General features: G+C 37.9%; 1 protein-coding gene and 1 pseudogene across 2 annotated transcripts; one reads left to right on the plus strand and one right to left on the minus strand.

The window, feature by feature from the left end:
* Positions 1-85: 85 nt before the first annotated feature.
* On the plus strand, positions 86-19,833 carry LOC143880367 (asparagine synthetase [glutamine-hydrolyzing]-like; annotated as a pseudogene). The gene is made up of 15 exons (XR_013251665.1): positions 86-158; positions 2,652-2,735; positions 15,583-15,721; positions 15,926-16,021; positions 16,282-16,423; positions 16,615-16,710; positions 16,802-16,896; positions 17,224-17,385; positions 17,507-17,587; positions 17,694-17,915; positions 18,396-18,530; positions 18,817-18,897; positions 19,073-19,159; positions 19,252-19,361; positions 19,448-19,833. The product of XR_013251665.1 is annotated as an asparagine synthetase [glutamine-hydrolyzing]-like (transcript).
* Positions 9,076-12,628, minus strand: LOC143878095 (putative disease resistance protein RGA3). The gene is made up of 4 exons (XM_077380420.1): positions 12,308-12,628; positions 9,872-12,175; positions 9,506-9,790; positions 9,076-9,447 (listed from the first exon to the last, which is right to left on the minus strand). The coding sequence occupies exons 1-4, from the start codon at positions 12,626-12,628 to the stop codon at positions 9,076-9,078; spliced, it is 3,282 nt and encodes a 1,093-aa protein (XP_077236535.1).
* Positions 19,834-22,539: the final 2,706 nt, after the last annotated feature.

Consider the following 22,539-nt stretch of genomic DNA (forward strand, 5'->3'; position numbering starts at 1 on the left):
GCAAGATCGTAAGCTCTTATTACTTTCTTTACTATCATCTCATAAAGAATGTGAGAAATGATTCTTAATACAATATTATATTATAGGTCCACAAGGATCAGAAGGCACCATTTCTTGTGTCCGGGTGCAAGGTGGCTGATGGCTATGGTACTATGTTGGTAAGCATTATTACAATAGTTTTCTCTTTATGACATTGCTGACTGATCGCTATACGATCTCGCATCTCGCAACTGTATGGAATATAGTTCCCGTTCCTACAATAAAGAGGGCATTTTGTTACCTACAAACGAAAAAGAGGGCTTTTTTGTGGACTTGTGTTGTCTTTAGACGCATCTTAATCTTGAACCTATGATACCTGCATACCTATTTATGCCCAACATTAACCAGTACCTGATGCTTCATGAATATTTCTATTCATCGAAGTAACTATATTTTGCTTCAGGATGTCATTCTTGTCAAATTAACTATCAATTTTCTTGTTTGTTGTGTTGCTTATTTGAAATTTAAGTTTTGAGTGAGTGCTGTATGTTATAAGATGTTATATCCGTTGTTGTTAATTACTCCTACTTTTCTACACTTACAAAAGTCGCATGTCTTATGTCTTCTATATTCATCACTTTAAAAAATAACATCATCGAATTAGCAAGCACGAGATGGGAGAAAATTGGCGGTGAGGCCCAAAATTAGAATTTAATGGAGGGGCATATTCATCACTTTAAGAAAATGTTAACTAAAAGACTGAAACTCAAGAGAAGGGTGGGAGCCACAAATAAGGGGCTAGGAATATCAACTCCCATATATTTATCTACCTGAAAATTATTGTTGGCATGTACTTCAATTCAAATCGGATGTGAGGGCTTCTTATCCATTTCTTTTCTGGTAGATCACCCCAGCATGAAAACATCTCCTTTTACATTGTAGACAATTGAGACTAATTCTGTGGTGACAAATTTCAGTCCCCCATTTTAATAGTGAAGTGTTTTGTCGAGGTTTAGTTCAGTGTTCTTATATTCAAAATAGCGGTTACAGATCATGTATTGTTTTGTAGTGATTTTTGCTGAGTCATTTAAAGATATTTCTTTAAGACCACCAGGCTCGTGTTGCACTTATTTCCAAATTCTTCTGTCCATTGTATTCTGTAAAGTCTGACTTGGAGAAGGTAGTCTCAATATTTCTTGTAGAAATAAACATTCATAGGTAGATTGAGAAAAGAAAGTGCACATTGTAGCTGTGTTCTTCACATTCATTTACAAGCCTGCGGGTGAGGAGGATGTCTTGCTATCCTGTTGGTTGGTATTTGTTTTGCGCAGTATGTTAGCACTGTGTCATGCTGTGAAAAGTATTTATGAATAATTCAGAAAAGATGTTCCTTCACTCGGACGCTTTGTCACAAATATTGTTCTCGATAATTTCTCGGCAAGGGAAAATCTCAGGATATATTGATTTTTTTTTATTTTTGTGTGTTTATATCTGGAAAAAACGATAAAAATATTTTGATATTATCGCGATATTTTATGATAAAAATGAAAATATCGCTATATTTTAAAAATCTTTGGATTATTTCTGGAGTTTGTCATTTTACCAAAATGTCATGATAAAAACATCATATTTTGAAAATATCGGAGATATTTGTGACATAGCTCTGAAGGGAGATATTTTATTCTCAATATTTCTTGTAGAAATAAACATTCATAAGTAGATTAAGAAAAGAAAGTGCACATTGTAGCTGTGTTCTTCAAATTCATTTACAAGCCTATTGGCGAGGAGGATGTATCGCTATCCTGTTGGTTGGTATTTGTTTTGCGCAGTTTGTTAGCACTGTGTCATGCTGTGAAAAGTATTTATGAATAATTCAGTAAAGATGTTCCTTCACTTGGATGCTATGTCACAAATATTGTTCTCGGGAATTTCCCGGCAAGGAAAAATCTCAGGATGTATTAATTTTTTTTATTTTTTGTGTTTATATCTGGAAAAAACGATAAAAATTCAATTATTTAAAAAATATATAATTATATAAAATTTAATAAAAAATAAAAAAAATAAAATAACGTAATATCGGGATAATATTTTGATATTATCGCGATATTTTATGATAAAAATGTAAATATCGCTATATTTTAAAATCTTGGGATTTTTTCGGTTTTGTTGTTTTACCAAAATGTCCCGATAAAAACATCATATTTTGAAAATATCGGAGATATTTGTGACATAGCTCTGAAGGGAGCAATTGCCTTGACATTAATAAGGTGTGCACCTTCAGTAGATGTCCTCCCTGCCGATTCTGCTCATTTTGATAATAACTGGAGTCACTTTTATCTTATAGATGGACTCTTATTTTTCTCATAGTTATCAGGGAGTATGACCCTGGCAGAGAGGGTGGGAACCTTAGGTAGAAGTCTTCTCACCCTATTTTGATAATAACAGGAATCACTCTATACTTTATGATGGCTGCTATTTTTCACTTGGTTATCTTTGAATATATCTTTTTCAATTTTGTATCTTCGATGATTTTAATGGTAATAACTACTACGTTCCTCTTGTGGTTTTATCATGAAAATATAAACACCTTGGCTGTTCCTGGTGTACTGAAGGTCTCTGTCTATCATGCTTATTAGCTCTTGTCTTCCACAACTGATGAAAACTCTATCCAGGTAACTGGTGTTGGAATAAATACCGAGTGGGGATTATTGATGGCCAGTATTTCTGAGGATAATGGTGAAGAAACTCCCTTACAAGTTTGTTTTTCTAATACTTTCTATTTCCTGTTCTTTTACTATCACTTCCTGTCTTGCTTTATAGGCTTTTCATTTATGTGTTAAAATAGGTCCGCTTAAATGGTGTTGCAAACAGCCGTTCATATCCTAAACCGTGTACTGAGTAAAGCTGTGGCTAAGACCCCTTATGAGTTATGGGCCGGTAAAAAGCCTAAGCTAGGATATTTGCATGTTTGGGGCTGTATGGCTGAAGCCAAAATATATAACCCACAGTTGAGAAAGCTAGACGCTAGGACCATATCTTGTTACTTCATAGGTTACCTTGAACGGTCTAAGGGTTATAGTTTCTATAGTTCTACTCATAGCACCCAGATTGTAGAGACTAGATACGCTGTATTCTTAGAGGATGGTGATCTCAGTGGGAGTTCTGTGCCTAGGTCACTTACTTTTGATGAGAATCGAGTATTTGTTCCAATACCAGTAATCCAAGAAAGAGTAGTGTCGATTCCTCCACCTGAGGATATTGATGCACCAAATGGCACATTGGAGGTTTCGCCCCACATTCCTGATGCTCAAGCGACGATTGTCGCTGAGCAACCTGTGCGTAGATCACAGAGAGAGAGGAGGGCAGCTATCTCAGATGACTGTTGTCTATCTAAACGAGTGTGACTACGGCGGTGAAATGGATAATGATCCACTTTCATTTGGTCAGGCCATAAATAGTGACCGATCAGCTCAGTGGCTTGAAGCCATAAAGGATGAGTTGCTCTTGATGGAAAAGAACCGTGTCTGGGAATTCACTGAGTTACCTAAAGGGGTCAAGCCTGTAGGCTATAAATGGGTCTTCAAGACCAAAAGAGACTCTAAGGCCGGTATTGAAAGATATAAGGCCAGACTAGTCGCTAAGGGGTTCACTCAGAAAGAGGGAATAGACTACAAAGAGACTTTCTCTCCAGTATCAAGGAAAGACTCTTTGAGGATAGTTAAGGCTTTGGTGACTCATTATGACTTAGAGTTACACCAGATGGATGTGAAGACTGCATTTTTAAATGGTGATCTTCATGATGATGTCTATATGATTCAGTCTGAAGGTTTTAAGGTTGAGAGCGAAGAGCACTTAGCATGTAGGCTTAAAAAGTCTATTTACGGACTTAAGCAGGCTTCTAGGCAGTGGTATCTGAAATTTCATGAGGTAGTGTCTAGTTTTGGGTTCAAGGAAAATGTTGTAGATCAATGCATATATCTTAAGGTTAGTGGGAGTCGATTCATCATCCTAGTGTTATATGTTGATGATATACTACTTGCTAGTAGTGACCTAGGCATGCTGAAAGAAACAAAACAATTCCTCTCAAGGAATTTTGATATGAAAGATCTTGGTGAAGCTTCCTATGTCATATGAATTGAGATTCATCGAGATAGGACTCGATGATTGCTGAGATTATCTCAGAAGACCTATATAGAGAAAATCCTTTAAGAGATTCAGCATGGATAAATGCTCCCCTAGTCCTGCCCCTATAGTTAAGGGCGATGTATTCAGTCAGTTACAATGTCCCAGGAACGCACTGGAACGGGATGAGATGAGACAGATTCCTTATGCTTCCGCTGTTGGTAGTCTCATGTATGCTCAAGTTTGTACCTGTCCAGATATTGCATTTGCAGTTGGCATGCTTGGGAGGTACCAGAGTGACCCAGGTTTGGATCACTGGAAGGCAGCCAAAAATGTTATGCGTTACCTGCGAGGGACTTCAGATTACATGCTCACATTTAGGAGATCAGATAACCTTGAGGTGATTAGCTATTCTGATTCTGACTTTGCTGGTTGTCGGGACACCCATCGTTCCACTTCTGGTTACATTTTTATGCGGTCCACTTCTGGTTACATTTTTATGTTTTCAGGAGGACCTATTTCTTGGAGAAGCGTAAAGTAGAGAATGATGGCTTCATCCACTATGGAAGTGGAGTTTATTTCATGTTCGGAGGCTTCGGCTCACGCCTTATGGTTGAGGAATTTTATTTCAGGGCTTCATTTGATTGATTCAATTGAGAGGTCGCTGAAACTTCTCTGTGATAATTCCGCTGCGATTTTCTTTTCCAAGAACAACAAGTCTGGAGACGGCTCGAAGCATATAGATCTAGAGTATCTTGTTCTGAGGGAAAGAGTTCAGAATCAGCGTGTATCTGTGGAATACATAAGCACCGCACTTTTGTTGGCGGATCCCTTGACTAAAGGTTTGTCACCAAAGCTCTTCAGAGAGCATGTAGCGCGCATGGGATTTGTTGACACTTTTGATAGCCTATGATAGTGGGAGTCTGCATTTGGTATTGAGATACACTGTTGTGATCATATTATATTTTATGATTCTGATATATATTATGATTATTTTCTACCGCTCCATTTTGTGCACATTATGTAAATGGATTGTTAATAAGAGGTAGAATGTGTCTGATGACAGTTTTGGACCATGTTTACATCTTATGCATGTATGCTTTTACATTCATATTAGTAAGAATTACTAATAATATAATCATGGGGTAGGCTATTGGGTAGAGTTGGTGACCAAATGGTTACATGGTTTATTGTTGGTAGTTTTTGCTGAACGGAATGTTGTGTTTATTATCTAACTAAGTTAAAGTTATGATCCTTATGTTTAGCTCAAAGATCTTGCTAGCCAAGTGGGAGAATGTTAGGAAATAATCCTAACGGTGGATGTGGCTTTTGCAAGATCGATGGTCGAGATCATTTGGTTAGTTAATTATTTTTGTGAAAAGTCATTAATGAAAAGACTTTATGTGAAAATGTATAAACGTTTAAAAGAGACGTTTGGGGGGGAGAGGGATCGGCACGATGAGGAGTCGCATCTCTTCCCACAAACGCTTATAAAAAGAACTCTTGGGTCCTATTTGCACACAACGAATTTGTTTCCAAACTTTGAGAATCCACGCTTGAAGAGAAAGGAAACTGGTCCCCATCACCGACTATTGTGTAGCAAAGAAAAACCTTAAGAGAAAGAAAAACAAGATTCATGGCCTCCGGTCTGTCTTTTTCTTATTTCAATTTATTCCATATTGTTATCTGTGATTTTCTCAATGTTGAATCGCTAAGATCCGTTGCCGGTGTTCATATTGTATCGAACACTAACAATGGAAACCATTTACCTTCTGCATTTTCTATTAACAGCGTTAATACATGACAATTGTTTCTTGTGCTAAGAGAACCACCAAAATTAATGGCGGATCTAGACAGATATGGAAAAAAAATAATATAAAATTCAAGAAATTCCTTCCACAAAAATTATGGTGACCAGAGTCAGACTCTAAAATCTTCATCCCAATGAAAAGCACGCATATCTTTAAAAAAAATAATTAGTTACGGGTAAAGTGGTTATAAGAAGCCTGTCCAACATTCTAAACATTCAATGTGGGACTATCTTTTTGCACTCACTTCTACTTGCTCTTGTAAAAAGTGACTTTTTCCAAAAGAAAAGTTTTTCTTTTCCAAACGCTTTAAGAAAATATTTTCCAAATGATAGTTTTGACTCAAAAAACAAGATTTTAAAAAATCAGAATTCAAACCTTGATGGAAGGGATCTAGGCACATAAAGGGGATCCATGGACATATTTCCAATCTCCACCGTAATATCCGACATATTTTTGGATCGAATCAAGACGAGCAAGAAAAAACAGTCGAGGAGTCACGATCCAAATTTTTTTTCCACAGATTCCAAAAATACCCTCAGAATATTTATAATAATAGCCATTATCTAAAGGTGTTTCTGTAAACGTTAATCGTATGGCCCTGCCCTCACCACAACCTGGACCTTGTTTGTCACAGCAGCCTTGCACTAGCCACACTACTGGTTTTACACCCCGAGCACGCGGCGTGGGCAGTGGGGTGTACTTTGCACTGTACACGTATGCATCACGATTCGCTGGTGATCCCGAGCGGGTGCCATCCGGGCCGTAGGATCATGCTCGAATAAGTCTAACGGCTAGTGCTGGATCGGGCTAAAAGTGGTGCGTTGGATCGTGCTAAAAGGCTAGTGTCCGATCGGGTATGATCCAGATCGGGTATGATCCAGACTGTTAATTGTGTTGTATCCATTCATGCTCGACGTTCCAAGGCCAATCGGGTGCGATCTGGGCCGTGGGTTGATGATCAGTCTCGAATGAATAGAAAATAATTAGGAGATGAAAGGAGAGGGTGGTGTTGTTTGTTTACGTACAGATGATTGATTAAATAACACCATCTCAAATAGCATAAACTTTTGGATTAACACCGTTTCATATTGTATCGGAGTTAGCAAAGCTTCTTTGATGTATTTTTTTAGATTTATTCACAGATGGTTTCAGGTGAGGATCTTTTCTGTGGCATTGGAAAGGTTGAGAGGCATGCCAAATTTTTTGGCGTCGACGTTGTTGGACTTGAGAACGCTGATAATGATTAACCCCTTTTTTTGTGGCTTTTTTTTTTCTTCAATCTGATTTCTTTCTCTCTCTTTTTTTGTTTAATTTTTTCTTTTTTATTGTGTAAGCCTTCTCGACGGTGGTCTCGCTGAACTCTTCACTTAGAGGCTCTCCTAACTTCACGCAAGGTGACAGTCGTGTTTGCAGAAGAAGATCCATGATCTTTTGCAACTCCGTCTCAATGTTGTTGAACCGTGCCTGATAAATTGCATCAAGTTCTTCTTTGATTTCAGCTTTCAAGGCATCCGCCGTGGAATAGATTTGGAGGTCAGTGATGCCGGAAAACTCTTTTTGATGGCGAGTCAGCATCATGCACTAGGAAAGTGCTCTGATACCAAGTTGATAGAACACCGTTCTATTAGAAAAGAAATTAAGGAAGAAGATGATAGGGAAAAGATAAAGATTGAGTTAATTCGAGGAAACTCAGGCATCCAATGAGTTAATTCGAGGAAACTCGACCTCCAATATGCAAACTGCACTTAATTTGATTATTTCTTGCTCAATAGCCATACGGCATCTACATTATATAGAAATTAGGGGAAGCAAAATAAGGAAACATAAATCAGCAAAATGTGAAAAGGGAAATAAGGAAACTCTAAATATGACAATAACCTAAATAGAAGACAATCTAAACTAACAGAATAGGAAAAAGGAAAACTGATTCTAACAGCCTTCATAAAGACTTCTCCACGATTAGCATCGTTTGTGGTTGTTCTCTCGGTCTCGAGTTGCCATCAGTCCAAATAATCAAGGCTCTGATACCAACTAGCGTAGCGGAGCAAATGAAAAATTGTAGACGAAGCGCACAATTTGCAAACCCTAGAATCCACCCGAGAAGGAGAAGAACAAGAGAGATCAAGAGATATAGAGAAAAATATCTTGTAATTGCAATAATGGAATGAATGCCTCTCACGTTCTCACATTACATATTAGCTCTATTGACATAAAGCAACTAACCAGATAAGGAAAATCATCCTATTGACTTTAAGAAACTAATAAAGTAAGAAACCATTAAAATAGGAAAACAAATCGTACAGACATAGTAACTAAGAAAATAAGGAAAAATACTCCTACTCTTAGTCCAATAAAATAAGGAAATAAATCAAAGCTTGCTATTGACTGTCAAGGCTTGCTATTAATGCTACTTTGTTGCCTTCCATGTGTTGGGATGCTACGTCAATTAGTATCTCATCCTAATTGAAACTCTAATATAAAGATAGGGTATTTTCATCATCCCCACTCCCTTTTTCGGTAAGGCCACTCGTACTAATAGATAGACATCTTTAAGCCTTGTTTTGACAGGGACATCCAAAACTCATGCTCAGTTTTGATAAGAGCACACATCTCAAAATGAGGAATGCTAAAGAGAAGGGTGCCCTTGCAAAAATAAGCACAAGAGCGCTCCCATTGGATCCATGTTGCCAAACCTCATTTATAAGCATTTATGATTCCTTTAACTTTGCCTTTTTCACTGCCATAATAAATACGGTTTTGCAAAATGGATCCAATGGGAGCACCCTTTTCCTTTATTTTTGTAAGGACGCTCTTCATTTTAACATTCCTCTTTTTTGGAAAACATTAGTTCTAAAACAGAGAGCATATACAATCCAACACGGTACTGGTTAGAATCCTAGTTCTTATTTTGGAAAACATTACTTCTAAAAAAGCAGACAAACATGCTCCAATTTTGTGTTAATGAAAATAAACAAATTATTAATTTTGTGGATGGTGAGGTAGAGGAACTGAGAGTAATCCAACAATCCATCCTTTAATCTTCATACGCTCCTTTAATCCAAAAATCGAAACCCCATCCTTTTTCTTAGTCCTTGGCTTACTTTCTTTAATGGTAGAAAATGTTTAAACAGGGAAAGTGGTCGCACCTTTGTCTAGATGACGATTACCAGCAGTTAATTCCGGGGATGTGTTGTATCTTGGGCCAATCTTGGCCGTTGTTCTTTTGACATCGTTCTTTCAATTTAGGACATCCAAAAATATACAAATATCCAAGTGTGGTGGGGAGGCCACCTTCTGGCAAGGATGATATTTCAGGACAGCAACCAATAGTTAAATGATTGAGGGATGTGAGGTTTTGCATCCCATTGGGTAAGGACTTGAGATTTTTGCAACCGCCGATGTAAAGACGGATGAGAGTGGTGGGCAGCCCATACTCATTGTTGTTATCATCAGGGAATAACGAAAAGAGTTGAGGACAGCCACTGATTTCCAACTTTGTGAGAGAGGTGAGGCTTTGCATCCCCTTGGGCAAGGACTTGAGATTAGGACAAGTGTGAATTTCTAGAGTATTGAGCTCGGTGGGCAGCCCATACCTCATCTGGAAACAAGGAATGGGGTTGAGGACATTCACGGATTACCAATTCTTTGAGAGAGGTGAGGCTTTGCATCCCCTTGGGCAAGGACATGAGATTGTCACATGAAAATATTTTGAGGATTTCAATTGTCGTGGGCAGTGCTGACTCTTGCGAGAAAAGCGGGAGTTGAGTGACAATGGATAACTCTACAAGGGAGGTGAGGTTTTCCAGTCGGGCAGGCATGGACTTGAGTTTAGGACAATAGTCAACTTCTAGAGATTTGAGCGTGGTGGGAAGCCCCCCCTCTCCGTATCACAAGGACTTTAGTCGTAGACAGCCAAAGATTTGCAAATGTTGGAGAGAGGTTAGATCTTGCAAAGAGACCTCCTCGAGAAAACACTCCAACTGATCACACCCTCCTATGCTTAACCTTTGAAGAGAGACAAGGCAAGGCGTTGTCAAGCTTAATAGCATCTTCACGCCACATCTATAGAGTTTTAAGTCTGGAATAGATGAGAGCCTCGGAAGGGCACTCAATTCTCCGCAATCATTTATATATAACTCTGTGACGGCAGGAAGGTCAGCGGGCAACGTCGTCTGCAGCTTGGGGCAGTTCTGTAAGGTAAGCTTACAAAGAGAAGGTAGCTGGCAATCAAGAGGAAAGGGATGTTCACAATTTCTACAATCCTCAACGGTAATGCAAGTCAGATTGGAGAGATGTGACATCCAACTTGGAAAACTGACACCGCTGTAGGATATTATACGTAATTTTTTGAGGTTGGCATGGGGTTGGAGGCCTTCCAATACCCCATCATCATTGACTCTTCCATCTTGTGAACTGTCAGATCGGTGCCATTTCAAACTCAACTCATTAAGGTATTTCTTATCTTTCAAATTGCCTTCTTTAGCCTCCTCTATGTTTTGCACGTCCTCGAGGCCCGAAATCTCAAGTCTTCCTTTAATGTTCCTCATGTTCTTCAACTCTCCTATCTGACAACCACTCTCTTTGCACACCTTGAATTTCAGCAATGTTTGGAGCGAAGTTAATTTTCCAATTCCTGGCACAGAAATCGAGCCCCACCGGTCCCAACTTAGAGCAATATGTCGTAGATTAACTAGATTCGTGATACCTTTGGGTAGCCCTTCAAGATTCTCGCAAGATTCCAGACCTAGCGTTTGCAAATTACAGAGACTAGTTACTGATTCAGGCAGCCCATCTATCTCCGTGTAAGAGAGGTCAAGGTAGCGTAGATGTTTCAAATGGCCAATTGAATCCAGCAACTTGTCGATTTTAGAGCTTCTCATATCCAATACACGCAAGCATCTCAACTCCATCAATGCATCACTGAGAATCTGGTTGTCAATGGACAGTCGTAAAGTGCGCAGTCTCTTAAATTTCTTCAAGGTCTCCAAAGACATTGAACCCTCTTTGACGTCAGTCCATGATAAATGACGCGCCATTTCAGGGATGGTTTGTGACGTACCATGTTCCAATATTCTCTTACATTTGTTCAAGGCCTCTACAGACATTGAACCGTTGATGTCAATCCATGATAAATGATGGGCCATTTCAGGGATGGTTTGTGACGTACCATCTTCCAATCTAAAACATTCATCACCTGAGATAGATTCTGCTGGATCATGCATGAGATCATGCATCACGTAAAATGGAGTCCCACACAATTCACTAGAATATTGAAAGAAAGACTTCAGCAATAAATCATCAAATATCTCCCCACCTATATCTTCTAGGAGTGTCCTTCCTTTGGGTTGAATGAAGCCCGCAGCCATCCATCGCCGGACCAGGAGATCCTTCTGAAACCGATGATCTTTAGGAAATGCGGCAGAGTAGGCAAAACACTGCTTTTGATTGGTTGGCAGGTAACGATAGCTCAATCTTAAAGCGGGTAATATATCACTTTTATCATCCTTCCATATTTCGCTTGTCAAGATGCTTTCCCACTCACTCACATTCCTTTTAGAAGACAAGATGCCCCCCAATGTTTTTACTGCTAAAGGAAGACCATTGCACTTTTTCACGATTTGCCTACCAATTTCCTCCAGCTCCGGATGGGCATTTGAAATCCGTCCTGCAAATGCACGCCGAGTAAACAATTCCCAACAATCATCATCTGGTAAACCCTGCAAATCGTGGGAAGGAATTGTGGCCATCGTCCTTGCAACCCTTTCATCTCGTGTAGTCATGATAATTTTACTTCCTTTCGCTCCAACTCTAAAAGGAGCTCGTAGACGGTCCCAATTATGAATTTGATTTTCACCCCAAACGTCATCGAGAACAATTAAAAATTTCTCGGCGTTGAGCTTCTCTCGGAGACAACGTTGAGCGGCATCCAGGTTTGAGAGACCACAGTTGCTTCCGCTTGCAGATTCAATAATTGCATTTGTTATTCTCAATACATCAAAATTGTCAGACACACAGGCCCAGGCTTTTAGCCCAAAATGCGTCTCTACCCTGTGATTGTTGTTGACGAATTGAGCAAGAGTAGTCTTCCCAAGCCCACCCATGCCAACTATGGGAATAACAGAGTACAATTTATGAGATGATGATGATACCAACAATTGTATGATTTTGTCTTTGTCGACTTGTCTACCAATCACATCAGATTCGTCTACCAAAGAGCTAGTTTCCCGTCGCTCTGCTCGATTTGGAGATGCCTCCCTCCATCTCTTCTTATTTCGAGATTGAGGTCATGTCTTTCCTTTGCAATCACATCTAACCTTCCACTAATCTCCCTTATCTCACGTGCTATGTCACGTTTGTTCTGGAAAATAGGGGAGATGTACTGGAAAACCCCTTACCTTCTGTCTCTTGCTTGTTTGACCTTGGTCCCTCAACGTAGATAATTGTAGAGCTTCAGTAGCAACATCGTCCAATACGTCATCAGCGTCGTAAGCAATATTCTTGAGTTCACGAAGCCAACTTCCAACAGCCTTAGAGTGAAATTGCTTTTCCTCAGCATCTTCAATCACTTCTTGAATTACTTTCACTTTCCTCTCTAACTTTTTCAGCTCCTCCTCAACACCAACACCCCATATAGATTTCATTTCTTGCGTCAAATTGCCAAGCACTGCATCAAGAAGATGGGATACAACTTTTTCAGCTAGCCAACTTACTGCCATACTTTCTCCTCTAGAAAACAAGAAAATCCCAAGAACGAACCAGATGTTTGTCTACAGTGAGAGAGAAGAAGAAGTATCAAGTTTAATCAAAAGTAATGAAGCCGACGCGGGTTAGTCAGATTTGTCGGTGGAAGTTGAGTGTGGATGGTGAGGTAGAGGAACTGACCCCTAGTTGTTCCATATTTTATAAATTATGACCAAAATATCACTTCCCAAAAAAATGTACCATATTTTATAAATTATGACCAAAATACAATCATATACAAAATACTACGTCCTCATTAGAAATGACCAAAACATTAAAATAACCAAAACACCCCTATTTCATAAAAAATAGTCAAAAGTCTCTTATCTCTTAGAAAATGACCAAAATGCCTTATCTCATAGAAAATTGACTAAAATACCCCTACCTGATGGAAAGTGTCCAAAATACCCTTGAAAAGAGAGTTTGTTTATCCACTGTAAATTTGACATAGTAAGAAAAACAAATTACAGAGGATGATTATTCTTTCCAACAATGGACCCACTGCCACATTACAGCCTTTGATCTATCAATTTATCATCCATCACAGGTTAGCTTTTAGCCACTTGATCAATGGTGATGGAAATTATATCCACTTAAGATTTATCCATGCCATTGATTCTTAATTTGCATGCTTCAATCCTGAACGTATGATCTCCATTCGGCATGTGACATGGAAAGAGTCGGTCGTCTGCACGCGATGCAACGGGGCCGCTTGAAATCTCTCTCTCTCTCTCTCTCTCTCTCTCTCGACAATTCTCTGCTCTCTCTACAATTTTCTCTCTCTACATTTCTCTCTATAAATAGTGGATTTGTGGTAGAGCCTCTGATATGTGTCTAGTGTTTCACCAACCCAAGTGTTTTTGCTCTTTTTACTACAAAAACTCTGATCTTTTTCCACCATTTTCTTCATCATCACCTTATACTCGTTCTTTTGTTATTCTGTGTTTTTTGAGAGAGATTTAGAGGAGTCATGTGTGGAATACTAGCAGTTCTAGGTTGCTCGGACGATTCTCGGTCGAAACGCGTGCGAGTTCTTGAGCTTTCTCGCAGGCAATCTCTCTTCTTCTGCTTGTTTTTTTAATCTACCAGTAATGAATTATCTTCTCTAAAAGCTTGAGAAATGCTTGTTTCTGTTATTTAGTAATGAATGTTCTTTTGTAAAATCTTGAGCTTTGACTTTTGTTTCATTGTGTTTTCCTCCTCTTTTCACCACACTCAGGTTGTTTGGTGGGTCAGGGTTGAACCTGTGACTTTTCATTTCCTATGTTGGGTGTTCTTCTTTTCTTTTGATTAGTTGGAATTTTTTTAGGGAAATGATATGAGCACGACCACCTTTTGTTATATGCGCTTGTGTTTTCTTTTTTTAATTGGCGTGTGAGAGTTTTTTTGGTAACTGTAATAACCTTTTGTTAGCTCTTTAAATACTAAGAGACAAGTGGCCAGGTTAGCGCAAATATCAAAACATGGTCGCGCAACTCGTGTTGAGATCATTTCCCTCTTTGTATAGTGACACTAGGTTGCCGGTTTTTTTTTTTTTACTCTTGCGACTTTTGTGGGATTTCCTTACAAAATCCACGTTTGGTTGGTGGGCCCAAAATAATCCCAGAACCAAAATAACCCCGCACGAAATCCGAGGAAGGAAAAATAATACTCGCAGGAACCAAAAATAAGCTTGAGAAGAATTTTGTTCTTCCCTATAGTTCAAGCAACCAAGAAAAGCATTTTTTTTGCCCACCATAGTCTGGTCAACCAAACATGGATTTTTATTTTACTGGGATACTTCTTGGACTCTTTTTTCCCACCAATCTCCTTGGATTTTTTTTCTCCCACATAAATCCCAAGAAAAAAAAAAAAAAAAAACCCAGCAACTAAATAGAGGGAATTGTTATCAGCACAACATGTTTTAATACTGGCACAAAGCCAGCTTGGCTTTTCTATTTTAATTGGCTTGTGAGAGCTTTTTGGGCACTGCTATTACCTTTGACTGCCCTTTAAATGCAAAAAGACAAGATGAGTTAGTGACAATATCAAAACATGTTTAGGCTGATATCATTTCGATTTCTTCTATACTTCTCTAATTTGTTGAAGATTCTTACAATTTCAGAAATGCTATCAACATTCAGTAGGCAAATTGTTGAGTAATTGAATATATTGTTATATGATGCATGCAAAAATTTTTGGGGCAGTTTCTAAATGATCCAAGCCATTTATCTGTTAGGCCTTCCTATAATGCTAAGGATTCAGCCTCTACAAATATTAACTTCACGATAGTTCAGGATGAGTAAGATTTTGGGGCATGGCTTGCATATATTGAAATGATATGTTCACCCCCTTTTCCAGCATTTTCACACCCACTTGTTTATTCCCACAAAAAATGGCTGTGTTTTCTTCCCTTTTGTTTGTGCTTTCCAAATATTCTTGAAAATAATCTTATTTCAAGAAAAGTTAAACCAGAAATAGGGTGAAAATCCTGAGTAAAGGGGTTGGAAATACCATTTTATACATATAATTTGCTTTTTCTAGTCATGTTACATATCTGCACTGTCCCATCATGCAAGACCCTACCTAGGATAGTTATCTCCGAAAAAAAATAAGCCTGACTTTCTGATGATGCGATACAAAATTCTTCAATAAACAACAGCCCACAAGCCTAACTATATTATTTATTTAATTTTTATCTACTTTTTCTTTCTTTCTGTTTTAGTAATAATTATGTTGATGAAAAAGCTGACGGTTTGGGAAATAGAATACACTTTATTTTGAAAATCTCTAACAAATTATTTGGCAAGTGAATTGTGTTTATGCTAAAGAAACTGTAATCTATGATGTGGGCATGGAGTAAATAATATAATAACATAAGACTATGAATTTGATCTTATGTTTTTGTATGGAAATCACATGAGTTGATGCAGATGGTTTGTTGTGGCAGATTGAAGCACAGAGGACCAGATTGGAGTGGGATCTACCAACATGGGGGCTTCTTTTTAGCCCATCAACGGCTAGCGATCATCGATCCTGCTTCCGGAGATCAACCGCTGTTTAATGAGGACAAAGTCATCGTTGTGACGGTATTTGGAAGTTAATTATTTTTGCTTGTTAATGTTGACGATTGGGAGATGTTATTGTTTCCTCATGGAAAAAATGCTTCAATTTGTTCTTTTTTGTTTTTTGCTTTTTAGAGTTCTTTTCTCAATATAATCACAATTTTCTTCTTCTTTTTTGTATTTTCAAGTGCTCGATAATTGACTAAAGGACGATGATGTTTAAAATAGGTGAATGGAGAGATTTACAACCATGAAGACCTTAGGAAACGATTGTCTAATCATGAATTCCGAACCGGTAGTGACTGCGATGTTATTGCCCATCTGGTGAGTGTTTCTGATTCCAAAGTTGATGAATTTCTAGGACTTCAGTTATCTTGCCTTATCTCCACCCCACTACTACAAAGTTTGAATTTTTGAATTCAAATGTACAAGCCCAAATGATGAATGATTAGAAGAATGGATTCAAAGTTTCAAACACAACAGTGGACCTTTCGGTTTTGATTTGGGGTGTGGAATTTTCACTTTCTTATTTGATTTCTTGGTCTTTTATTGTAAGTAACTTAGAATAATGTTCTTACTGATAGTATGAGGAATATGGAGAAGATTTTGTGGACATGTTGGATGGGATGTTGTCATTCGTGCTGTTGGACACACGTGACAACAGCTTCATCGTCGCCCGAGATGCGATCGGGATCACATCCCTCTACATTGGCTGGGGACTTGATGGTAATTAAGCATATGTTATTTCATTGCTTTGTCTCTGATCTATGTTGAGTGTTTTCTGTTTCCGAATCAAAATTCCAATTTTGACAAAGTTATTTCTCTCCTAACCTACTATGAGTTGTGACTTGTGACTGTTAACAAAAGAGCTAGGAACATAATTTCGTTTCCTCTTTCGATTCTTCATTTCTTTACAGGTTCTGTTTGGATTTCATCTGAAATGAAGGGACTGAACGATGATTGTGAACATTTTGAGAGCTTTCCTCCTGGTCACTTATATTCAAGTAAAGAAGGTGGCAGAGTTATCCCTGAGGAGCCTTTCGAGATGTTTGATTGTTTATTGAGCTCTATTTTTTGGTAACTGATTCTTTGAAATGAATGCAGGTGGCTTTCAGAGATGGTATAACCACCCTTGGTATTCAGAGGCCATTCCTTCAACTCCATACGATCCACTGGTTTTGAGAAAGGCGTTTGAAGATGTGAGCAACTCAAATTCCAATATTTTTTGAAAGATTTTCCACTGAGAAACCTTGAAATCAAATTCCATTATTGCACAAAAAAAGTAGTTAGCTTCACATATTTAGAGAAACCTAAAGTGCCATAGTAAAAAAAATTGCATATATTAATCTTGTTATGATAATAGAAGCCTACATAATAGAAATGCATGGTGTCCTTTATACATATATCTCTTATATGCTTCCTTTCTTTTTTCTTCCATCTTTGTGCGATGGGGTTTGCTCAGTGCATTCCTTAGTTTTCATGACTCTTGTTACTAAAGAAATGAATTCTTCTTGTACATTTCACAGGCTGTGATTAAGAGGCTGATGACTGATGTACCCTTTGGTGTGTTGCTCTCTGGGGGGCTTGATTCATCATTAGTTGCCGCTGTTACAGCACGTCATTTAGCTGGGACCACGGCTGCCAAGCAATGGGGAGCACAACTTCATTCCTTTTGTGTTGGACTTGAGGTTAGCATAACATGCCTTGTTATACCTTTCCCCTAAGTAGAATTTCAACTAGGGATTTACTACAAATCCAATTTCAACTAGGGATTTACTACAAATCCAATTTCCTCTGTTTATTACTCAGGGTTCACCCGATTTGAAGGCTGGGAAGGAAGTTGCAGATTATCTTGGGACCGTTTACCATGAATTTCACTTTACTGTTCAGGTACCTGAACTAGATTTGTCTTCAAGTTGTATAAAATGGATTTCATGTACATTTCTTTTTCCTTGAAGTTAAGAAATAAGGTTTTGTGGTTTCGGTAAAATGGCAGGATGGTATTGATGTCATTGAAGATGTTATCTACCATATTGAAACATATGATGTAACCACAATCAGGGCAAGCGCACCCATGTTTCTTATGTCTCGCAAGATCAAGGCCTTAGGAGTAAAGATGGTTCTCTCTGGTGAAGGTTCCGATGAGATATTTGGAGGGTACTTGTATTTTCACAAGGCTCCTAACAAGGAAGAGTTCCATCGTGAGACATGTCGCAAGGTGCATATCTGGTTCAACTCTGTGCTTTCACGTGACTGTTACATTAGCAATAGATTTTTGTTATAAATGGCGCAACTTAGCATCCCCGTTTTCATCTGAAGTAAATTCTGAGCTTGGGCTTATGTTTACAATTCTATATCTTAGCTAATGGTAGTGTAAATATTGGTTAGCATTCTCACGGTCAAATTAAGTCCCAAATTTTGCAAAGATTACTCTAATTTTGGCCTCCTTGTTGATTTTTTATTGAGATTACTCTTATTTTGGCCTCCTTGATTTTTTTATTGAAACCTTTACATTTTAATCCAATTTTCAATTGTTTGTTGCTACATTCTCTAGAAATTTGTTGTGGAATTCCTTACACGAGAAAGGTCCTTTGATGCAGTCTTTGATGTTACATGGATTTTGCAATTATGTCAGAGATTGCAATCATATAATTTTTATAACTGTGGTTAATAGACTGTTAATACTGCTGTCTCACAGATAAAGGCCCTTCATCAGTATGACTGCTTGAGAGCTAACAAAGCAACTTCTGCATGGGGTTTGGAAGCTCGTATACCATTTTTGGATAAACAATTCATAAATGTTGCAATGGATATTGATCCTGAATGGAAGATGGTACGTATGGAACTTGCATTATTATATACCATTACACATCCTTAAGAGAAACAATTGTTGGACAGTGAAAACTTTTTATCTGGGTATAGATCGTTGGTTTATATAACTAGTAAATTTCCTATAAAACTAGCAAATTCCCTATAAAACTAGCAAATTTACTGTTTCTTTTTATATCTATAGTCATTACTTCTAAATGTTTCTTAAATACAAATTTACTATTTTTATATATGTAATCATACCTTTTAAAAGCTTTTAAATGCATTTCTGTGTATGTGATTTGTGTCAGATAAAACCAGATCTTGGACGGATTGAGAAGTGGGTGTTGAGGAAAGCTTTCGATGATGAAGAAAATCCTTATCTGCCAAAGGTCAAAATCATTTTGCACATACTCATGTAAACGCTAATTATGTATGATAATCTAAAGAAAAAAGGTCTATTCCACAAGCATTGACACTTAAGATGTGATCCATGCATTATTTATTGATGTATGTGTAACTTTATGAACATAGCTAACAACGATACCTTTTTTTTTTGTTCTGCAGCATATTCTTTATAGGCAGAAAGAGCAGTTTAGTGATGGTGTGGGCTACAGCTGGATTGATGGACTCAAAGCCCATGCAGCTCAACATGTAAAGTCTCTCTCTCTCTCTCTCTCTCTCTCTCTCTCTCTCTCTCAATACTCTGTTAACTCTTTCTTTTAACTCTCTTTTATCTTTTCCAGGTGACAGATAAAATGATGCTCAATGCAAAACACATCTCTTCCCACACAATACACCTATCACCAAGGAAGCATACTACTACAGAATGATCTTTGAAAGGTTCTTCCCACAGGTAATTAGCTGAAACTAGGTTTGATTATATAGAAATATGCTATGGTGGAATTATAAAAAATTGAATTCACTTTTCTTTCAATACAGAACTCGGCAAGCTTAACAGTCCCAGGGGCTGCAAGTGTTGCTTGCAGCACAGCCAAGGCTCTTGAATGGGATGCAGAGTGGTCCAACAACCCTGACCCTTCAGGTAGAGCTGCCTTGGGAGTCCATGTCTCCGCATATGATCTGATACCTTCGTCAATTCCACTTGGGAAGGTCTCTTCTAAGATTGTTAACAAGAAGCCAAGGATGGTTGAACTGAATCCCCCATCCCTCACAATTACAACCTAGTATCTTCTATAAAATTATGTTTTAAGTTGTTAATCAAACTTGTCATGTATGAAGAAAGTATAGTTGTTTGTATACCAGTATGTACTCTTTATGTATATTTGAAATTAATTATCTAATGCATGAATGGTTTCCTATTTTCATATTGCTTACGAATATTAATAAAATAGTTGATTCCATGTATCGGGCACTCCAGGCAAACACCAATGTATGCAGTCGGTGTAGTGTTGTGGGTCTGATTTTGGCTCCTCTGTCAATTACTTCCCTTGTGATTCTATGTAAAACGATGCATGTCTGTCTATCCGGTTCTCTGAGAGTTGTGTTATGTTGATGGAGGAGACAAGAACCTTCATTTTATCAACTATACTCATCACCACATTCATCTGTCGATCGAAGCCCATCGCATAAGGCATTTCGTGGAATGGCTGTTGCACTAGAGTGCAGCCACCTCAGATGATTTAAATGAATAAGACAAAATCTGAGCCTATGTGGCTGCTCTCTCATGCAACAGCCGTTGCGTGAAATGTCTTATGCGATGGTCCCTATCAAGTCCCTCGTGGCCACGTTTGAATACCCACAAGATTTAGATTTGGATTTCTCACTTGCAGTTGAGATTTGGAACTCGATCAGATCCTTAGATTTCCAAATAAGCTACAACAGTGAAAAAAATCCGATTTTCAAATCTGTTATGTAAGACATTATTTGGAAATCAATATTTGTGGCAATTACCTTCACCCTCACTGTTCCTTCACCTTGCTGCAGCAGCAGAGTGAGATTACTCTCTCTCTCTCTCTCTCTCTCTCTCTCTCACACACACACACACACACACACACACACACACACACAACATGAGCATGAGGATGATTGATGAATTTTTGTATCCAAAACTGAAATCCAAATCCAAATACAAAAGCATGAGGTATCCAAACGTAGCCTATATGAATTGAAGGCCCCGCTTTTAAACTTCGTAGGTTTGATTTTCAACATCTAAGACGAATGGCTTAGTTATTAGCGTTATTTTACTTTCAAAGGATAACAATAATAAGTAAAGAAAGATTTGGTATGACAACCATTGAAACTTCTAGTACCACAATGCTTGGGAAAGAAAAATGTACAGGAAGAAGAGACTACAAATTATGGGTCTTGCTTCCTTCTCATTATTCAGAGACAAGTTTTCATATTATGTGAAGTCCTGTGACAAGCTTTGGCAGAACACAAAATTGAAGTTAGTAGATAAACAGTTTGGACCTGCTTCTGAATGGAAAATGCTACAAACCATGTTCCGCCAAATGTCATTGAGAACACCTTCATTGGATGATCCAACACCCTTGATGCATAAGCCTCATTTATGTTACGACCAAGAAATGATAATCCATTGATTTTTGTAGTTCTTTATCTTGGGCATGGGATGTCATTTGGGATGGGACCACGACCATGTGGGTCACCTCATGATGCCCAATGATCTTTGATTTCACATACATGTCCATGTGTGAGACCCAAAAATTGCTTGTTACCATTCACCGCGAAAATGACTTCTACCTAGTCATTTTTCGTGAAAAATATGGCATTCATGGTTTTTTTATTCTTCTTCTTGGTGATGGAAAAATGAGGTGGAGCTCATCCTTGTATCTCTTCTACTCTACCATGAGGAATGTTAGTCTTTTTATGACGTAGGACAATAGATTACTATTTATTTGGTTTTTTACTCTTTGGAAAGCTAGTAATGAGTTAGTTTATTAGGATTTGTTTCCTAAGTGTAGTAGGATTACACTTCTAATTATAGGTGTTCTAATTTTAGGGCTTTCTTTTAAGAAAAGTTTACTAAGTTGGAAATTGAATTTCTTTTATATAAGACATTGTACGCTGTAGTTTTAAATGAATCATGGAATAATATCAAAGATGTTTGTCTCTCTCTATCTCTCTCTTCTTCTTCTTCCCTTTCCTAGTGGATTCTAGGGTTCTTCTTCCTCTTCCTATAGTGGATTCTAGGGCAATTATCGGATTGTATGCTTCGGATGCGATTCCACGTTTGATTCGCTGCGTTATTTTAGTACCAACTGTGGTAGTAGTTATAGTTTTCTTGGTGGGTTGTTTCCGCGTAATTCATCAACTGCTGGAAAAGGGATGCTAAGGAAACTCATCAAAAATTGCCTAGTTCATCAACTGCAAAGGAAACTTGCCCAAAATTACCTATAGAAAGTATTTCAATTTCTTCATTTCACATCCCCCTCTACATTGAACCCTTCTTCCAGCATATGGGATTAACTTCAACAGAATCTGAGCCTAACTTGGGCCCTCATACAAAGTGGAGCCTTGGAAAAGGTTCCCACAGTAAATCAATCAATCCAGGTTGAGTGATGGAGCTAATCCAAACAATCACACATTTTATATAATAGGATAGGACATGTAAATAAAAAATAACCCAATACAAAACATGAGGTAATCATAAATTACAGAAAAGATAAAGAGAGCGTACAAAATACCACTTGGAGGGAAGTAAACAGTCCAACAAAAAACTCCACCACAAAACCTACGTTTTGAATGTTGAAGCTAAAGGATAGAAATTTCATCTTCTTAGAAACAAAATAAAGTTCAAATCCACTTTCATGAGCCTATACTTTGCCTTTTTTAAACCTCACAAAATCGTTAACTATTACATAATAAATTAGGAGGCATAAAGATCTCTCATTGAACCTTCATACTCTTAACCCTCTATAATATACTACTGTATTTTTACATAGAAACTTGAGTATGTTGTGATGCTTTCTGGTTCACTAAAACAAATGTAAAGTTCATCAAAACTTGTATTTGACTTGGGAACCAAATTTGTTACATTGTTCACAACCTTT

Source organism: Tasmannia lanceolata, unplaced genomic scaffold (assembly GCF_043159265.1).
Source record: "Tasmannia lanceolata isolate RefF3 unplaced genomic scaffold, GAP_Taslan_0.1 ptg000006l, whole genome shotgun sequence".
NCBI classification, from domain to species: domain Eukaryota; kingdom Viridiplantae; phylum Streptophyta; class Magnoliopsida; order Canellales; family Winteraceae; genus Tasmannia; species Tasmannia lanceolata.

Bases quoted from the DNA above. Each gene is read 5' to 3' on its own strand.
- LOC143878095 (XM_077380420.1), bottom strand. From the start codon at position 12,628: ATGGCAGTAAGTTGGCTAGCTGAAAAAGTTGTATCCCATCTTCTTGAT. The intron at 12,176-12,307 runs GTAAGGGGTTTT...CGAAATAAGAAG, and splicing joins AAACAAGCAAGAGACAGAAG to AGATGGAGGGAGGCATCTCC. The intron at 9,791-9,871 runs GTCTCTTTGCAA...TGATACGGAGAG, and splicing joins TGGAGTGTTTTCTCGAGGAG to GGGGGGCTTCCCACCACGCT.